This window comes from Taurulus bubalis, assembly GCF_910589615.1.
Source record: "Taurulus bubalis genome assembly, chromosome: 1".
Taxonomy (NCBI): domain Eukaryota; kingdom Metazoa; phylum Chordata; class Actinopteri; order Perciformes; family Cottidae; genus Taurulus; species Taurulus bubalis.
This window is the reverse complement of record NC_136589.1, coordinates 31,169,773-31,187,997: the sequence shown is the minus strand read 5'-3', so window position 1 is coordinate 31,187,997 and position 18,225 is coordinate 31,169,773. Positions and strand designations below refer to the sequence as shown.

The 18,225-nt window shown below is 39.8% G+C and overlaps 1 protein-coding gene across 1 annotated transcript; it reads right to left on the bottom strand.

Moving 5' to 3' along the window:
- Positions 1 to 11,162: 11,162 nt before the first annotated feature.
- Positions 11,163 to 14,837, bottom strand: metap1d (methionyl aminopeptidase type 1D (mitochondrial); the record flags this gene model as incomplete). Its single annotated transcript, XM_079236935.1, has 10 exons — positions 11,163 to 11,631; positions 11,889 to 11,967; positions 12,053 to 12,100; positions 12,379 to 12,476; positions 12,586 to 12,749; positions 12,839 to 12,881; positions 13,644 to 13,792; positions 13,876 to 14,025; positions 14,186 to 14,399; positions 14,824 to 14,837. 10 exons carry the CDS (start codon positions 14,835 to 14,837, stop codon positions 11,547 to 11,549), a joined length of 1,044 nt encoding a protein of 347 aa, XP_079093061.1. The 3' UTR covers positions 11,163 to 11,546.
- Between the last annotated feature and the right edge of the window lie 3,388 nt (positions 14,838 to 18,225).

Sequence of the window (18,225 nt, the reverse complement as noted above, 5' to 3'; positions counted from 1 at the left end):
AAAACTCCCAAATAGGTCACCTGGAAGGAAAGATTAACAAGGGACCGCAGGGCTATGCTTAAACTCACAACAGGTGTTTAAAGTACACGGCATACTGGTAAGACACTGAACGAACTAATTGCTGAGCTTTTTCTGAAATACTATTTTCTTAATCCTCTGAAACTACCTGCGACATACCTGAGCTCATTTCGGCGCTCGTGACATTTCTACAGTGATTTAAATGGTGGCTGTGAATGTTTTCGCGTGGCTTCTTCATCTCCCGTAAGCGCTCATTCGCTCCAAAATAAACGTATAGCTGAGACGTTTTAATGGTATGGTTACACGAGTTATTTCAAGAACATATAAAGCGTATTTCCGAGGCAAGGACGACCAATCACGTTGCCGCTTTAAGTTAAAACAAACTCACATTCTCTTATCCTCCGGATCAAGCTGCCGATGCATGGCGAGAGAGAAGCCGAACAAACTGCCTTTGGCTCCGGTCTTCCGCAGGACGTTCTCGGTGTCCAGGTTGAACGCCGACAGTCGTCCACATCCCAGGAAGAAGACGACCGTCCACAGTCCACAGGTGGTCCTGCCCTCCATGAGATGCACTCAGATACAAACAAGTCCACTCGACTGGGGAAAAGGTGGGTCCTTACTGAAGGAGCTGCAGAGTGCGAATGACTGCTGGAGGGGTTGAATGTTGTGCACTTTACTTGAAGCTGCCCCTCCCACTGGACAAGCACACACACACACACACACACACACACACACACACACACACACACACACACACACACACACACACGCACACACGCGCCACTGTACCTCATGTAAGATTGCTTTTTAATCTGATTTATATCGTTAAAGTACATTTTTGTTGGAATGCTTCGATTTCTATTGTCAAGTTTATTTGTCATTGGAAAATATCAATACCTTGTTTGTCTGTTTTTCATGTGCAGGAGATCAATAGCGTAATCTGACCATGGGTCGATGATGCCTGAGGCTTCTTCGAAACACATTTGCAGCAATAACATGGTGCTTCAAGCAACACTGTCAGCTTCTGAGGGTATAGATCTCTAAGTATAACACGATAATAAAGACCTCTGTTAAACCTGGACACAGGTGTAATCAAAGCACGTGCAAAGTCCCACAAAAGGAAAATATTGGCAATGAACACGTTCTCACGGTAGATTGTGTTGACTGACATCCTTACTGTTAATAAGTAGAAGCAGAGACAACAGGCTGGTAGAGGGAACATTTTCCACAGCCGTTAGTTAATATAGTATTTTTGACAAAAATACCAATATTCTTTTTTGGCATTGTGTGTGTGTGTGTGTGTGTGTGTGTGTGTGTGTGTGTGTGTGTGTGTGTGTGTGTGTGTGTGTGTGTGTGTGTGTGTGTGTGTGTGTGTTTGAAATACAGTAGCTGGCTTCTCCAAACCGCGGCCCAGAAATCCAGAGCTAGAAATGAATCCTTTCTGCGTTCTCACTCAGATTGTTACATGCCATCGCCACAGGGCCTGTGTCTTCTGTAATGATTCATTGGATGAGTCACAGAGCCAGAAGGACCCAGAGACCAGACTGGGCACAGACCTGCACATTAATTAACACACTCCCTCACTAGATGATTTTCAAGGCATTCCATGAGACGCTGACCCAAAGCCTGTCCCCGCAACACAGCATTTCAGCAGACAACGCTGGCTTTGTCTGCACATTGAGAAAGAGGGCTGACAGAAAGGGAGAGGGAGAAAGAAACTGCCCACATACAGTAGAAAAGGCACAAATAATGGTGGAAGAGGGGAATGCAGAGAGGGGGAAATGGACAGGGGAAGAATGTTATCTACTTAAGTCTTCATGATCTCCAGGGAGGATCAGCTGTGGGAATCAGCATTACTTTTATATCAGATTTTTCATCAGCAGGCCAGGTAGCAAACAAATTGGTGCATTTGATATGTATTTTAAATTAAGTACAGGCTAATTGAATCAGAGGTACAAAAATGTTTCTGGTCGGTCACATGTTTGGCAGATGTCTAATAAAAATTACTCTTATCTTAGAACATCCAACTTGGAAGTAGTTGAATTCCTAAATCATGTGACCATCTGCTTGTTGTCACTATTTTTGCAGAGCTTTTGATAGCTTTTCCTGTCTAGTTTGGGCTGCTTACCAGTTCCAGGTAAGAGCAGCAGCCTGCGAGATAATCGGCAGTACATTTTGGCTCTGTCTGCTGAAGTTCAGAAAGAGGAATCGGCCATATCACTGATAAGAACCACAGTTTGTACAGCGAGATGAGGTGTGTTAGCGCGCCCTTGGTTTGTGGAGTTCTTTCACAATAAACTCCAAGTGTGTGTGTGTGTGTGTGTGTGCGTGTGTATTTATGGTAACCTATTAACACAGTGATGACTGAAGGGCCACAAAGTAATTAACGGACATATGTCTGACATTGGCTACCTCAGAATTTATTCACAGAAAGAAAAAAAAACTTTATTGTGTTCATGTTAATTTTTCTATCGTAAACATCACAGCCTGTCAACATCATTATCCCTCCTTTTCTTCTCCTCTACTATCCTCTAGGGAAAGAAAGGTCACACATCTTGTCTACACTTAAACAGAGCATTGCAGCTCCAGTTAAGCATCTATCTATTGATATAAGCCAAAGAACAGATCAGAATGAAAGAAAAAGTAAACAATAGTTCCCAACATTGAACAAACAAAGACATACTATTGCTAAAATATTTGAGGACAAACTGTTAAATGAACAACCATCACATGATTAGTTAGATACATACGTTGGCTTCCTGATCCCTTTGATAATGAATCATTGCTGATTAAATTTGAGTCAGGAGCTGAATGGCACATACGTATCATTAGTTACATGCATATTAGCGACTGTTAGTGACTTCTTATTTGAAAGAGTTTGAGTTAATCTTCAACAAACAAGAATCCTTATAAAACGTTATGCACACACTGCAAATTATTTTAATTACCTCGAACCAGAATTAAATCTGAGTAATGTGTGTGTGCTCGGTTTACAGCCTGTTCAGTATTACGACATCAGAAGAGCACAGAGCTCGCCTAGGGTGCTAAAGGAGAGGAATGACAGTGAAAGCGATGTTCTCTGACACACACACACACACACACACCTAAAATTCAGCGCCCAGACTCGCCCGAGCCACATCCCTTCCTGTATTTGTTCTTAAAGCTCCAGGTACACTAAGGGAAAACAAACGCACACTCACCTGAGGGAGTGGCGGAATGAGCTGAGTGGTAGGGTGTGTGTGTCTTTATGAAACTGTAGAAACACGTAGCCTTGGGATACTGATAAACACACACACACACACACACACACACACACACACACACACACACACACACACACACACACACACTGAACTGGAGATCTTTCATAGCTGCAACACATCAATGCACTTTCTCTGAGCACTCATGTAAGCCTGTAAATATGTTCACAGAAGATCATCTCTGCTCTAGTTTATGGCTGATTTAAATTCAGATCAGATTTGTTAATTGAAAACCCAGAGTAGTGCCTTCAGCAAAAACAAAGAACAGACAGAGGATGAATGAGTGCTGACGCAACTTTTCTCAACAAACAGCAGGGCAATTGGGAAATACACTTTTTTTGGCAGGAGTTTGATACCTTTCTCATATTTGTACAGTTAATATGAAGCTACAGCCAGTAGGCAGTTAGCTTAGCATACAGACTGGATACAGGAGGGGGACAGCTAGCCTGCCTAAAATATCTGAAACTGCCTCGTTATTTAATACATAACGTTTGATACTAGTTTTTGTACGGATCAAACCAAACCTGTAAAAGTGCTGGTAGGCTAATTTGTACACCTTGGCACAGTCAAGCTAGCTGTTTCCTTCTGTTTCTAGTTTCCATGCTAAGCTAACTGGCTGCTGGCAATAGCTTGACCTTGCCATCTAACTCTCTGGAAGAAAGAACATAAGACCCCAAATATCATACTATTCCTTTAGGAGGATGTTGTTACATTTCATTTAGCTGACGCTTTTTATCCAAAGCAACTTAAATTTTTTCCATACACCGTAGCACACAGCAACGGGGAGCAATTTGGGGTTAAGTTTCTTGCTCAAGGACATATCGACATGGACTAGCAGAGCCGGGGCTCAAACCACCGACCCTCCGATTGAAAGTGAGGCATGCTAACCACTGAGCCACAGTCGCCCATTATCAGTACATTTGTGAACTCACAGCTGTGTTGTAGCTACAACTGAATCTACATAAACCAATAATGTTGAAATAATGCAAATCAAACAAAGAGACTTCCTGGACTAATGCGTTTGAATACTAAAAAACTTAAAACTCACAATTTGTATGCTTTAATTTCTGAGTAGCTGTCCTCAGACCAAAAGACGTTTTTGTTAACATTGAGGAAATATAAGCGTGATGAGGATAATGTCCTACGAAACAGAAAGAAAGCAAAGCTATCAGATAGCAAGCAAGTGACATTGTGGGAACACATCTCTAATTTACATCCCATATGGTATCTCTTATTCCCAGTATTGATCCTGTGTCTCAGTAGAACTCATACGCATGGCTAAACCATAAAAAGACACATACACACACAGTGTATGCTGTAATAGATCCCTTACCCTTCCTGATGAGTGTATTGAATACAATCAATAAGTGGTAATTGATGTATTCTCTTGTCCAGAAGGGCTGTAACAACCTCGGGACAATTGCAACCCCACTCTGTACATCCACCTCCTGAGTGAGGGGGTGTCCCAGGCCAGAGGATGTAATGTGAGATGGCTGTTGTGGGTCGGGTCCCGGTGTTGTTGGATCCAGGTGTGCTACAAAGAGATGTGAGCTACCCTGAGGGAGGTGCACAGGGAAAAAAGTTGACTTTAATTCTGTTCAGTTTTCCCATGACAGATTCTTGTTGGTGGTGGATGTTCGTTTCAGCACACTAAACATCTTTCTTACCGGCTTTTCTACTTGTTAGGGAATGTGCCTCATTCCATTGAAATCAGATGTTCTGTATAGTTTTATTGTTGTTCCTCTCTTCTCAACTCTAATGATGAAATGCATTTTGAATATTGTGTCTTCAACCCTTAAAGGTTCTCAATACGTTGTTTAGAGTATTTCTATTGCCTCTACATGGTTCTCAACATGTTGAAGGGCCAGGTCAATAAGTAGGAGTAGTGCAAAAATAGAGGCATTTGTTAACAAAAAGTTCAGAAATTATGACAAAATTAAAGAAAACTCTAAGTTACTGCAAACATCACAATCTATCTATGGACATTCATTAATGAGAAGCTGAATTACAGCAACATCCCAGTCAAAACAGCAAATAAAACAGACAAACTAAACAAGCTTGTGTGATTCATATACTCTGATAATTTTAAAATAAACTGTATTTGACTGACTCTGTCACCTTCAGACAATTTCCTACAATTTCCTACTCGTCACTCTCCTGCACATCCCTCCACACCTCATATTTAACTTGCCATTTATCATACACTTGTCACTTTCACATAACCCTTACATTCCATGCACTTTATTCTAACTTTAAATTCAACTGTAGACTCAATTATAAATATTCATGCTCCCATTTATTGCACTCTGTTTATTGTTAAATGTTTTTTTTGTTTATTGTTGAATGTTCAATGTGATGCACCTCCCGCCAGGACAAATTCCTTGTATGTGAAAACATACATGGCAATAAATGGTTCTGATTCTGATTCTGATAATCAAGCAGACATAAACACTGTTAAGGTTGGGGAACAGGGCTGAGTGAAAAGGGAGAAGGCAACATTTTACAGTTCATTTAATGTAATTTCAGAAATAGAAATACTAATGAATCCTACTACATGTATCTTACTTTTTTCAGTGCGATACTTAATTGTTAAAATCTTCAAGTATTTATTGGTAAAAGAGAAATATAGTTATTTCATGAAACAAAAGAGTGAACATATGCAAAATATCATCATCAAAATAAAGCGGAAACAAATATATTATGATTCCGTTGATACATAGTGTAATAATTAATATTGCAATACATATACCACTACAACCACAGCTCTACTATATGAAATGTGCATACACACACTGTACACACACCAGTACCCAACTGTCCATAACTCAAAGCTGGCAGCACAACAAATCAGTTTCCATCATAATGTCTTGCTTTGGTGGCGACAGAGAGCTATACATTATTGGGTGGAACTAATTGTTTCAGACACACAAACACACACACACACACACACACACACACACACACACACACACACACAGATAGCTCAGTTACTATTGTTGAAAATATCTTTGGTCTATAGGAAGGAACATAGTCGAAGCAGGAAAGCTAAATGTGATGTCTGTCACTCATCAACTTCTGTGTCCTTTTATCAAGACAGGACACTAACATCAATATCACATATATCATATGAATGTATTGTCTATCAATAGCAATGATATTAATATCATCAGCACTGTGTGGGCAAGTCTTTGTTGTGGTGAAACCTTTCTGAAGTAGATCAAAGAAATGAGGGAGGACCTTTTCTGAGGAATAAAGAAATTAAACACTTGTTCTCTTTTCAAGCTCATCTGATCCAAACCAAAGCACTCTTTCTCTCACACACACACACACACACACACACACACACACACACACACACACACCACTCACATGCGGCTAAAAGGGTATTGCTCTGAGCTGCATAACCGGTTTTCCTCTCCTCCAAGCACTGCAAGAGAGGGCATTGTGCTGGGTAGTGAGCACCAGTGTGTGTTTATGTGAGTGTGTGTGTGTGTGTGTGTGTGTGTGTGTGTGTGTGTGTGTGTGTGTGAAAATTACAAGACAACAGAGGCAGACAGTTCATTTATCAGAGACTTTTTAGAGCTGCCTCTGGTGATGCATAACATCTACACACAGACACACACACAACACAGCACCCCTGCTCTTATTTTGGCAGTCTGCAGCAGTTGTTTAGAGTCAGGAAGGGTGTCAAAGCAACAAAGAGACACACAGAGGCCACAGAGATACATGCAGAAATCAAAGCTACAAGTGGATAGTGTCCTTATGTGTGGTCTGGGAGCACCACATCACTCCTCCAGAATATTTCCACTGTGTTAAAAAGACAAAGAAAAACATTCCTCTCAGTGAAAGACTGAGAGGAAGGTCAAACGAGAAAGTTTTTGCTTTGTAAGTGTCAATCAAGAGGGAACCCTCCCTGCGCCAGTCTGGTGACTCGAGTTTACAACTGACTTCTTCAGCCACACACACACACACAAATGCATTCTTGCACATTAACTGGAACTGTGACACATAATCTGTCGCCTAATTTGACACCAAAACATCCCTCATATAAATGTCCACATAAGTATTTCTATGTTCCCAGGGTCCTGTTCCCCAGTTTATTATCCTATTAATATGACACAAAAGGGAGACCTTTAAAGGGGTTTATGTTCTCAGCTCTGTGTATGTTTCCCTGAGTCACTATTGTAATACTCTTTGAAACCTGCACCCTTAAATTAGCAGGGAAGACAGTCTTTTAAACTTTAGACATTGATTTCTTAGCAGCAGTTGAAGCGATTTTTACCAGTCAAACTGCATTTGAAATGTCAAACTTACTTTGTTCTTTTGCATCGTATCGCCTTTATCAATATCTTACAATGTTAGTTCATATCAATAGACACATGCGCAAAAAAACAACGCAAGACTCAAAAAGAGCAAAAGAACAACTTTGTGAGGATGTAATTTCATGTTGAGCCGTGATCCTGCACCTTTGCATTGATTACCACAAATACAGGTCAAATGCAGACAATAGAATAGGCTTCTTGGAGACAGAAAACTCAGTGTAATGTGTGTGTGTGTTTTGGTGTGTGTGTGTGTGTGTGTGTGTGTGTGTGTGTGTGTGTGTGTGTGTGTGTAAATGGTTTACAAATCCTTAAGAAGACAGATGTTAAGGGTATATTATTATTATTATATTGAGGGGATGGAGAACAAATGATTCTGGGAACAGGATGACCTAAATGTGCACCACTTTGGTCTAGACTCAGAAATGCCAATATACTAAACTAAAATGGTGAACATGGTTAAAATTACACCTCCTTAATATTAGTAATGTCATTAGCATTGTCATTGTGGGCGTTAGCGTGCTGAAAGTATCATTTAGATCAAAGCCCCACTGCTTCTACATACAGCCTCAGGTCTAGCATGCCTGCAGTTGTGTTACAGTCAGAGTTTGGCAACTAAAAAAAAGTGGATAACGAAACAACAAACAACATGAAGCAAAATGCAAGGACATTAGAAGGTAGAGAATGTGCTGCGTTCAGACCATGATCTTGACCAGATGAGAAATTGTGTCTAGTAATATAATCGTGATTTTTCTGTTGTTTCACTAATTTCCTGCAGTTCCACGATGAAAAAAAATCCCCATTAACGTAAGGATGTCCTTGAAGGTGTTTGCTCACTTGACATCGCCCTGTACCTATGTCCCGGGACAGTGCATGTTTGATCCCATAACAAACTCAGCTGTTTTTGCTTGGCCTTCAGGTGCTTTGACTCAGAGCACAGAGGGTTACTCGGTTAAATTCAGTGCATGCCATCTGTGCCTGTGTGTCAGAGAGATCTGCCTCGACAAGACTGAAAACAACACCATGCTTTGTTAATGCTGCAATTTTACAGGTCAAAAAGAAAAGCAAGAATTCCTGTGGAGCTTCTCAGTGAGATACCAGGTAAGTGTGATATATCACAGTCTCAGGCTCACACATACAGTGATGTAGGTGTGCACACCTGGAATGTGGGCACACATTAATCTACTCATCCAGTAGTTAGAGCACAACTGACCACAGTCGACAGTAAATATGTGTTAACACACACACACACACACACACACACACACACACAGGAGTATTTTGCTATCAATTGTGAATGTAAAAAAATTATCCAAAAACTGATGGCTCATGGCTTAACTTTTCCCCAAATAAATTGGAATAGTTATGAAGATATCCAAACTAACAGCCAAACAGGAATAAAAACATAACCTTCTTTTGCAGAAGTAGTGACAATCCACAATCATTTTAAGATTGAATACCAAAGAACAGGCGAGGATTTTACAGGAGAGCAGGAATGAGTCCCAACATGCAGGAAGAGAAGGAGAGGCAGGAGAGAGAATTCATGACCACAATCCAACACCTCACCCCACCCCACCCTGCTCCTCCCTAAAACGCTTTCCAAATCTACTCCCCCTATTATCTACCCTCTGCTCGGCCTTGACTTTCTCTCTTGACAAACCCTCTTGTATCTTTTCAGATTTTTTTTTTTCAAAATGAAAGACTCAAGCTGGTGGAAGGCCATCAAGAGTTGTTTACGTTACTCCTGTCCTGATCCACAAGAAACACACACTCTTTCAGACACACAAACACGCACACCGTGCCCTAGAATGAAGTAAGGAGTACTGCATTGCTTCAACAAGATACAATAAAGAAACTTCAGTTCGGTATTTAAGGAGGTCTTTCTTTATGGTTTTAAATTCAGATTTTGTCCCTCAAGTTTAATAAAAGCTGAATAAATGTTCAAGTAATCCTTATCATCGTATTGCGTCAATTAAATATATGTGAATCATTTCCTGGCTGGACATGACCAGACTCGAGTAGCCCATCCACCTTTATTTGTCTAATCCTTCCTGCCCCACCCACAAACTGGCACGGCCTTGAGCAGACAGACACGCACTCACACACGCACAACATTGGCTGGAAGTGAAAACACACCCAGTAGGCTGGAATCCATTTTTTCCTGTGAAACGTCCCCATACACCATGCTCAGTTAGACGCAGTAAGGAGTATTATTACAAAAACATCAAATTAATTTCTCCACACAGCATTGTGGGCATAATTCTTAAAGGACTTGATAATGGTTGTGGGGGAAGAATTTAATCACTTACATATGGCACACTATTATCTAATTTGAATGTAAATGTACAAGCTCTAACTAGAAAATATCTAAGAAATGCCAGGTAATGTGCAAATGTGCTACTGTAAAAAGAAAAAAGGAGGCGAGAAAGGGCTTTGTGAGATATTGGATCGCATGTTCTCTTCTTTATTAAATCCACCTGTGGGCAAAAGATATAGTTAAGAGGAATAGGAAACAACAAAGGGTTGATGCGGAGTGGAATGTACAACCCTGTGCAGCATTGTCCTCTAGTCCAGGTTGTATTGTTCAGCGTGTAAACTGCACTAAAGCAATCTGTCATGCTGAATAAACTAAGTCTAGTATTAGTGTGAAAAGCCTTGTCATGTTGATAATCAAGATGGCCTCAGGCGTAGAGGAGTACACTGTACAAAACAATTCATTATTGACACTTGGTTTAATCTAAATGAGCATTCCACTTGGTTCTGGGCCATAAACAGATTTGAGATGGTTATACGTGGTGTGTTGAGCTGCATTATGGAGTGACATGAGGGAAGATGTGAAGCCTGTGCTCGCTACAACATGCTGAAGGTAAAATGTATTGTGTGCTGCCATCTATTGGCTGCACTTGATGACACAGTGTGTCACTTTCCAAGAGTCACTTCTCCACTGACCTACACTGCAGCCTAAATGATACTTTTTACTTTTAGTACATACTGTCGTCACCCTTACAAAGTAGGCACTGTTGCATACAGTAAGCACGTAATTGGGACGTACATCTTCGTCATAACATTACACATTGACCCTATTGCTCATACATCTGCTGCACAGATGATTGTGGATCAGGATACCCAGAATAGTGAGCTGGCATGCATTCTGAAACAGCAATAGGATATAGGATGCAGGAGTACACCCTGGTATTTCTGGCATACTGCATGTATGTATTAGGACATACCTGTGTGCTCCAATACCTCATATATATATATATATATATATATATATATATATATATATATATATATATATATATATATATATATATATATAGAGTATACAAGAAAAATATTTAGTATGTCCCAAATCTAAAGATTAAATTTTTTCTGTGACAGAAAATGAATTAAAAATTAGACATTTTACAGCACAGTTAAATACCTTGCAGGGTAGAAAAGGCTATGAAACGTTCAAACAATGATACAATGAGATAAATCAAATCAAACATTAATAGATAGAAATTAAAAATTAAAAATTGGACTCATGAGCTCAGTATTTCTAAAATGCTTGCCAAGGTCCTACTTGTGTTGCGCCTATGTAACCGCCTATGTAACTGTTACAAGTCTCTCTTGAATGGCAGCTATCATGGACTCCATTAAAGCTGTCATAAAGAGTCACACAATTGTGAAAAAAATGAACTGGCCAACAGGTCACCTGCTGATAGGTTAGCACAGAAATTTGACAATACAAACACTCATGCATAGATCTATACTTACAATACAATTTTTCCTCTGTAGATGCACCATAGTCGTATAATACACTTTACAGGAAGAAACTACACACTCGTGTTGAATATCTATGATGTGAATCACCACTCAAGTTCTTGAAACAGTGTTTTGTTATCTCAGGTAGTTTGAGGTAAAGAGATTTCTAACAGCTGAACTTCAGGTAGTTTCCTTCAGGTCACAGATTGCTCTCTTCGGGCAGTTTAGTGAGAATATCCACTCCGTCAGATGTGATGACCACAGTGTGTTCAAACTGAGCGGACCTGCATGAATGTCAATTCAGAAAACACATGTATTATTTTAGGACTAGTTCAACATGTGGGGAAATATGCTTATTCACTCTTTTGAGAGTGTGAAATTTGAAAATACATCTTATGTTGTGTCTCATTTGGTTAAAATCCACACACAAACGGTAATGTAAAAGCAACTATGTGTGGTTTCATGGGCTTTTACTTGATGCCGGATGAGAATCCATTTAGTCTGAGATAAAACAAGATATTTCTGTTTGTCCAACACAAACCTTTTATCGTCTGCAGACACTGCGGTCCACTTGTCCCTCAGGATTCTAAACTCTGCTGACCCCTCCATCAGTATGGGCTCTACAAATGAACAGACAATATCAGCCCCACGTTCATACACAATGCCATCTTAATGTGCACACGAAGACGGAAAAAATTAACTTGCCTATCGTGAAAGACATCCCTTCATCCATGGCCATGTCATTGTCGTTAGCTGAAAACAACGAGAAAAATACATTTTTATTCAGAAATTACAAAGACCTGTTGGCACATGGGCATGGTTTCCATATTAGTTTGTATTTCCCTCATCTCAGTATCCTTGTCTCACAAAGGTCTCTTCTGCCCACAAAGCTATCAATATTCCAGAGTCCATAAGGATTTGCAGTACAATGACTATTGCAGTATGCCATATACATTATCCAGTCCATACTTGATTATAAGGAAGCCAAACGCATAGTATACATGCACACAAACATACATGTAATAACTTACCGTGGTGCCAGATCTCAGGATGGCAATGGAAGTAAGAACCTATTCCATGTCCAATGAAATAAGGACACACTTGAAATCCACTGGCGTGGGCGATTTCACTGTCAGAAGAACAAAAAAATATGAGTTGGCAAACTGGCAACAGTGAATATGATTACATGGTATGTATGTTTTTTTAAGGTGTGTGTGCGTGTGTGCGTGTGCACATACCTGATCGTGTTTCCTATAACACCGAGCTGTGCTCCCGGCTTGCAGGCAGCGATGGCCTCATCTCGGCAGCGCCTGGCAGTTTCCACCAATCGCTGCCCGACCTCATCCACTTGGCCAATCAAGAAGGTTTCTGAAGTGTCACCATGGTAACCATCTAAATAAACCTATCGTGAATAGGAAAAGGTCAGTCATGGGAACAGCATTGTTCCGCAGTAATGTCTTTATGTCTGTCTTAGTGTCTGCAGCAACTCACAGTGACATCAACGTTGATGATATCTCCGTCTTCAAGTTGCCGACTGCAGGACATATAACAAAATAATGATGCATACACAGAGAATCCTTTACATTTTCAACAATGTACAACTTTCGCGTAATAATACCATTAATGCTAGATGTCAACATGGTACCTTACCTTTTAAATATACAGCATGTGTATGTATGTATGTATGTATGTATGTATGTATGTATGTATGTATATATATATATATATATATATATATATATATATATATATATATAGTATTGATTATATTTATCTAAGAAGTCAAATTGTCCAATAATGAATTATTTTTCAAAATGATGTGGTCGTGTTGGATGATAAGAAACTATTTACAAACTTCTCAAACGAGTTAATCACTAAAGCTTTCTATAAAAGGTCCAACATTTAAAGATTTAAGTTGCAAACATTCATTACAATGTGGTAAAATGTGTTTTACTTTTCAGATAAAAGTATTTTTCTCAATGGCCATGTTTATTTTCCCATTAGTAGAATATCATTTTGGCAATAAACAAAGAGAAAAAAATGTAACAACAAAAAATAGTGTGTGCATCTAAATAAGGGGTGTCATCAGGACATCTTAATTGATATAGCTTGTGAGTGACATTTTTAATTTGGACTGCTGACAATGTTAAAATGCAGTTCCTATTGTGTACAGCACATAGTGCTTTAAACTCACTATTTATGACAAGTCTCTCAATCTAAACTCTTTCTCCATCTAGACCCTGGCATGAAAAGTTGGGACACCCATCCAGTATGAGTAAAGGTGCAGCACATTTACCTGTCAGGGATGCCATGGCAGACCACGTTGTTCACAGATGTACAGACGGACTTGGGGAAACCCCCGTATCTGAGAGGGGATGGGTAGGCATTGTGCTTGATCGTCTCTTGGTGCACAATGAAGTCTATTTCATCCGTTGTCATACCAACCTGGAAGTCACAGGTTAAAATTGTTATGTTGTTTATGGATGACACGTACACACAAACATTACTTGTGGTGATGAGGTGCTTACCCTCAGACTGCGTCCAGCTAGTAGCAGCACGTGCCTGGCTAGCTGACATGCTCTGGCAAGACCTTCGATCTGCTCTTGGTCTTTGATCTCGATGTAGTCTGGCCATTCTGGGACTATTCTCTGGCTCACATAGTCAGGCCGCACAATGTGCTACAGTCAGGAAAAAGAGGAAAGACAGGATAAGAAGGGTGGCTCCTATTGTTGTCCCAAGGCTTCATATGAAATCTGAGTAATTATTGGAGACCAAACTACAATATAAAATTAGCAGACTTATATCTGAGCAGGGACAGAAAAACCCAGGGCACTGTACCTTGGGTACTGCATAGGCTGGTCTAACAGTAGCTGGACGAACTACATTGTGAGAACTTTTCCACTTCCTCCAGAAGAAGTACCGATGTTGCGGACACAGTAGGGCTTTTGGGGGACCACAGCTTCTTAAACAAAAACCTCTCCTCAGGTAACCGCCCAGTCCTGGTGAAAAGGAGAGCAACAGAATGAAGAAGGGAGCTTTCTCTGTCACATTACTTTTTGGCAAAGAATACAAATTAGAAAGTTAATTATAATGTTGAGAACCTAGCCCCACTCACCAGGGCTGTCTTTTTAGTCAAATGAACAACAATGAAAACATGTATCCAATCATGGCTGACGAGCATCTTCTAAAATATGTAACTGCATGGGGTGTCCTGGTGACCCCATCATTCCCAGTTTGAGTCTGCACAGTGAACTTTGTAGCATTCAATCCCAATCTTTCACAAAAAGGCACAAAATTATATGGGATTAAAATTAAAATAATATATGTTACTAGAGGTCAGACCTACAGGCATTACATGAAAAACATAAGCTGCTTAGTATAATTTAGGGCTCTCCTTGACAAAAGAGATTCCTAGGCTTATACAATTTTGTTGACTAATTCATTTGTTGACGTAATTGATCCACAAAGAAACACACATGCGCTCGTACATTGTTTCGGAATAAGTAATTCAGCATGAAAAAAAGCATATAAAACAACGAATCGACTTATACTGTAGTCTACTGAGACCAAAATGACCCAACATAGAGTGAGCAGTCCTGGTTCAATCGTATAGGTTGTTATTGCCTGGTCCGTTTTCTGATACTGAAGATGAAAATATTGAGCAGTTTATGGCATATCTATCTCAGGTTACAGAACAAACTTTCACACATGACAAATGTGATCTTTACGACAACAGTCAGTGCACCAGCACTTCAAAATCAAAATCACAGTCAAAATTTGTTTGACTATGTATTAATTACTAAGACCTGTGACACACAAAAATCCAGTATTTACTAATTGTGTCACTCATGTTCATAAGAGTACTGGCTAGTATCTGGGCAACTAATGAAGCTGCACAATCCAGTGTGAAATGGGAACTTTGAGGTCACAGGGTAAATAACCAGTTCACAAGGGTCGAAATATATTCAGTGGCCACTGTCAGGCAATCCAAAACATCAGTCTCCTTTGACTAGTCTTTTATGATGTTTTAGCACAGCGGTCACAGTGGTGGTGTCATACTCGACGCCAATAAATTATTTGTATGTATACATATATATTATATTATATTATAGTCTTTCACTGTTAAATCAGTCCATGAACGGATCCCCGGCAAGATACACAGATGAGCCTCATTTAGCAACTCCGAGCAAGCTAACCGATGGCAAAACACAACCTCGTCATTTACTAAAATATAGCTGCTGTCGTGTTTTAATAAACTTGTGAAACAACAAGTTTGTTTTTACGTTACGGGAGAACAAGAGTGGCCCGAGCTGCCGCGTATCACCGCTGTCTATCTGCGCGTGGACAGTGTTTTAGGTCAGTACCTGCCGATCTTGATGCCAGTCCCACAGAACAGTGCGCCGCCATGTTCTTTTATTGGTGGTCACGTGGTGAAGAAGCCACGTGATGCATGACTCACAGTTACTACAAATGCTACATTCACAACAGATATAATCTTGTACTTTCTCTCTTTTTCATTGTTTCCTTTATAATGTTTGATGTAGTTCTCTTTGTTTTTTGTTTTTGTTGTTTAACTGTATGTTTCTATGATGATTTTCCTGTGTTTGTGTAACAAATCGGTTTTTTTGGCCAATAAAGTTGGCATGAAAACATTCACAATCTGATGTAAAATTGCTTGCACAGGTTTTATACAATATGGAGCTTTGTCATTTTTCAGTATGGTTTTGCGGCTGGTCATTTCTATTGTAGTATGTTTATTTGATTAATTATTATATTGTATTATTATTATTATTATTATTACTATAGGGTCCAGTGGTGAAGGTAATTACATGTGTATTACCAGCTAAATGTACTAAATTAAAACTAGTCCGAACAGCTCTATAGGCAGAGGTGTCAAGTAACGAAGTACAAATACTTTGTTACCTTACTTAAGTAGACATTTTGGGTATATATACTTTACTGGAGTATTTATTTTTCAGACGACTTCTTACTTCTACTCCTTACATTTTCACGCAAATATCTGTACTTTCTACTCCCTACATTTTAAAAATAGCCTCGTTACTATTTCATTTTGGTTTGTTTTCACTCCGGCTTGTCATCGTTCAAAAACACACACAAACCTCTCCGCCCCGTTGCCCACAGATACGTGCGCGCGCACACAGTGAGCACACTGAGCACACAACAGCGGACAGAGAGCGTCGAAAAATATGTCGCGTGAAAAGCAGACCGCTATATCTGCGTTTTAAACGCTCCCAGGGTGAAGATGCAACAGCAGCTCTCCTGTGAGGAGCAGCGGAGTTCTCCTCGCACCGGAGCAGCTCTCTGAACCCGGAGCAGCTCTCTGAACCCGGAGCAGCTCTCTGAACCCGGAGCAGCTCTCTGCTCCAGGTGAAACGAGCCAAAGTGCTCGTGTCTTCTACCAACAATGAGCTGCTGGCTTCACATATTACAAAAGTACAAAGTACACGGATATAAAACTAAGTAATTAATAAATACATGGACAAATGCCTGTACTTTCGGGTAAATGGTTGCAGTACGCCGTTAACAGGTTACGCTTGCGCATGCGCGATTTAACGCGACGCAGTGAGCTCCGTGAGCTCGTCTTTTCTTGCTGTTGCGTTTCTCAAAATAAAAAAACAGATCTAAGCTCAATATTGAGCATGAATTGAGAGCGGCCGTATCAAATCTACAACCCCGGTTATAACATATGTGTCGAGGAAAGCAGGTCACTGCTCCACTAATACTGATACAACGTGATGGCTCACATATCTGCACTCATTCTGTTTTGTTTGGCAAAAAAAATTAAAAGCTTATTGTTTTCCACAATTAGCTATTTAGTAGTAACTAAATATGAGTATTTTTTTGCACAGATAGAACTTACACAAAGCATTGTCTGATGGGGCAATCTGATTTACTTGAAAGTGATTGCAATTGTCTTTATTCTGTTATTTATAAAAGCACAGATGAGTCACACAATTATGTTATTTACAGAAAAAGTTTGAGAACCACAGCTTTAAGTGTTTGTGTCGCCGCCACCGCCGCCTATTTTGCACCATTACAATACTTATAGGCAACTAGTTATCATGTCTTCCGCTCCATGAAATGCATGTTAATGCTCAGTAGTACACATATGGTACTTTAATGTATTTGCATTGTAATAAAATGTGATCATTTTAAATGGGCATATATGCAGCTGAAACGGGAAGCCTAGTGCGTCCCACATTTTCAACATAACATTTTAAAACATTATAGTCATTATGGCCTTTATAAAAATGATTGTTTTGAGGGAGGTGGGGTAGTGCACTATAGGCCCCTGAGACGCGGCTTAAGAGTTTGTCCTTAATGGAAAAAAAAGATTCCCCTTACATTACTTTTACTTTCATACTGTAAGTAGTTTTTAAACCAGTACTTTTACACTTTTACTTAAGTAAAAAGCTTGAGTTGATACTTCAACTTTTACAGAAGTATTTTTAAACCCTAGTATCTATACTTCTACTTGAGTAATGAATGTGAATACTTTTGACACCTCTGTCTATAGGACAATACCTCTGACAGCAGGTGACTTTACAGCTAGGTTTAAAGTCACATGACACATGGCTATAGTGCCACAGTGCTGGTAGTGGAGACACTGTAACAGGGCACTGCCTTATCAGTGACAACAAACACTGTTGACATCTGGATTAGCTCAGGTCAATGAGATAGTGTATTGTTTGTTTTTGAGCTGAGAAAGATTTTTGCTTTAAATAAGTAGCCTTGGCCTACTAATGGCAGTAGCAGCAGCAGTAGAAGTAGCAGTAATAGTATGACAATATCAGCAAATTGTTATTTTGTATAAGCAGCACAAGTAGCAGTAGCCGTAGTAGCAATCTGGTGGAATA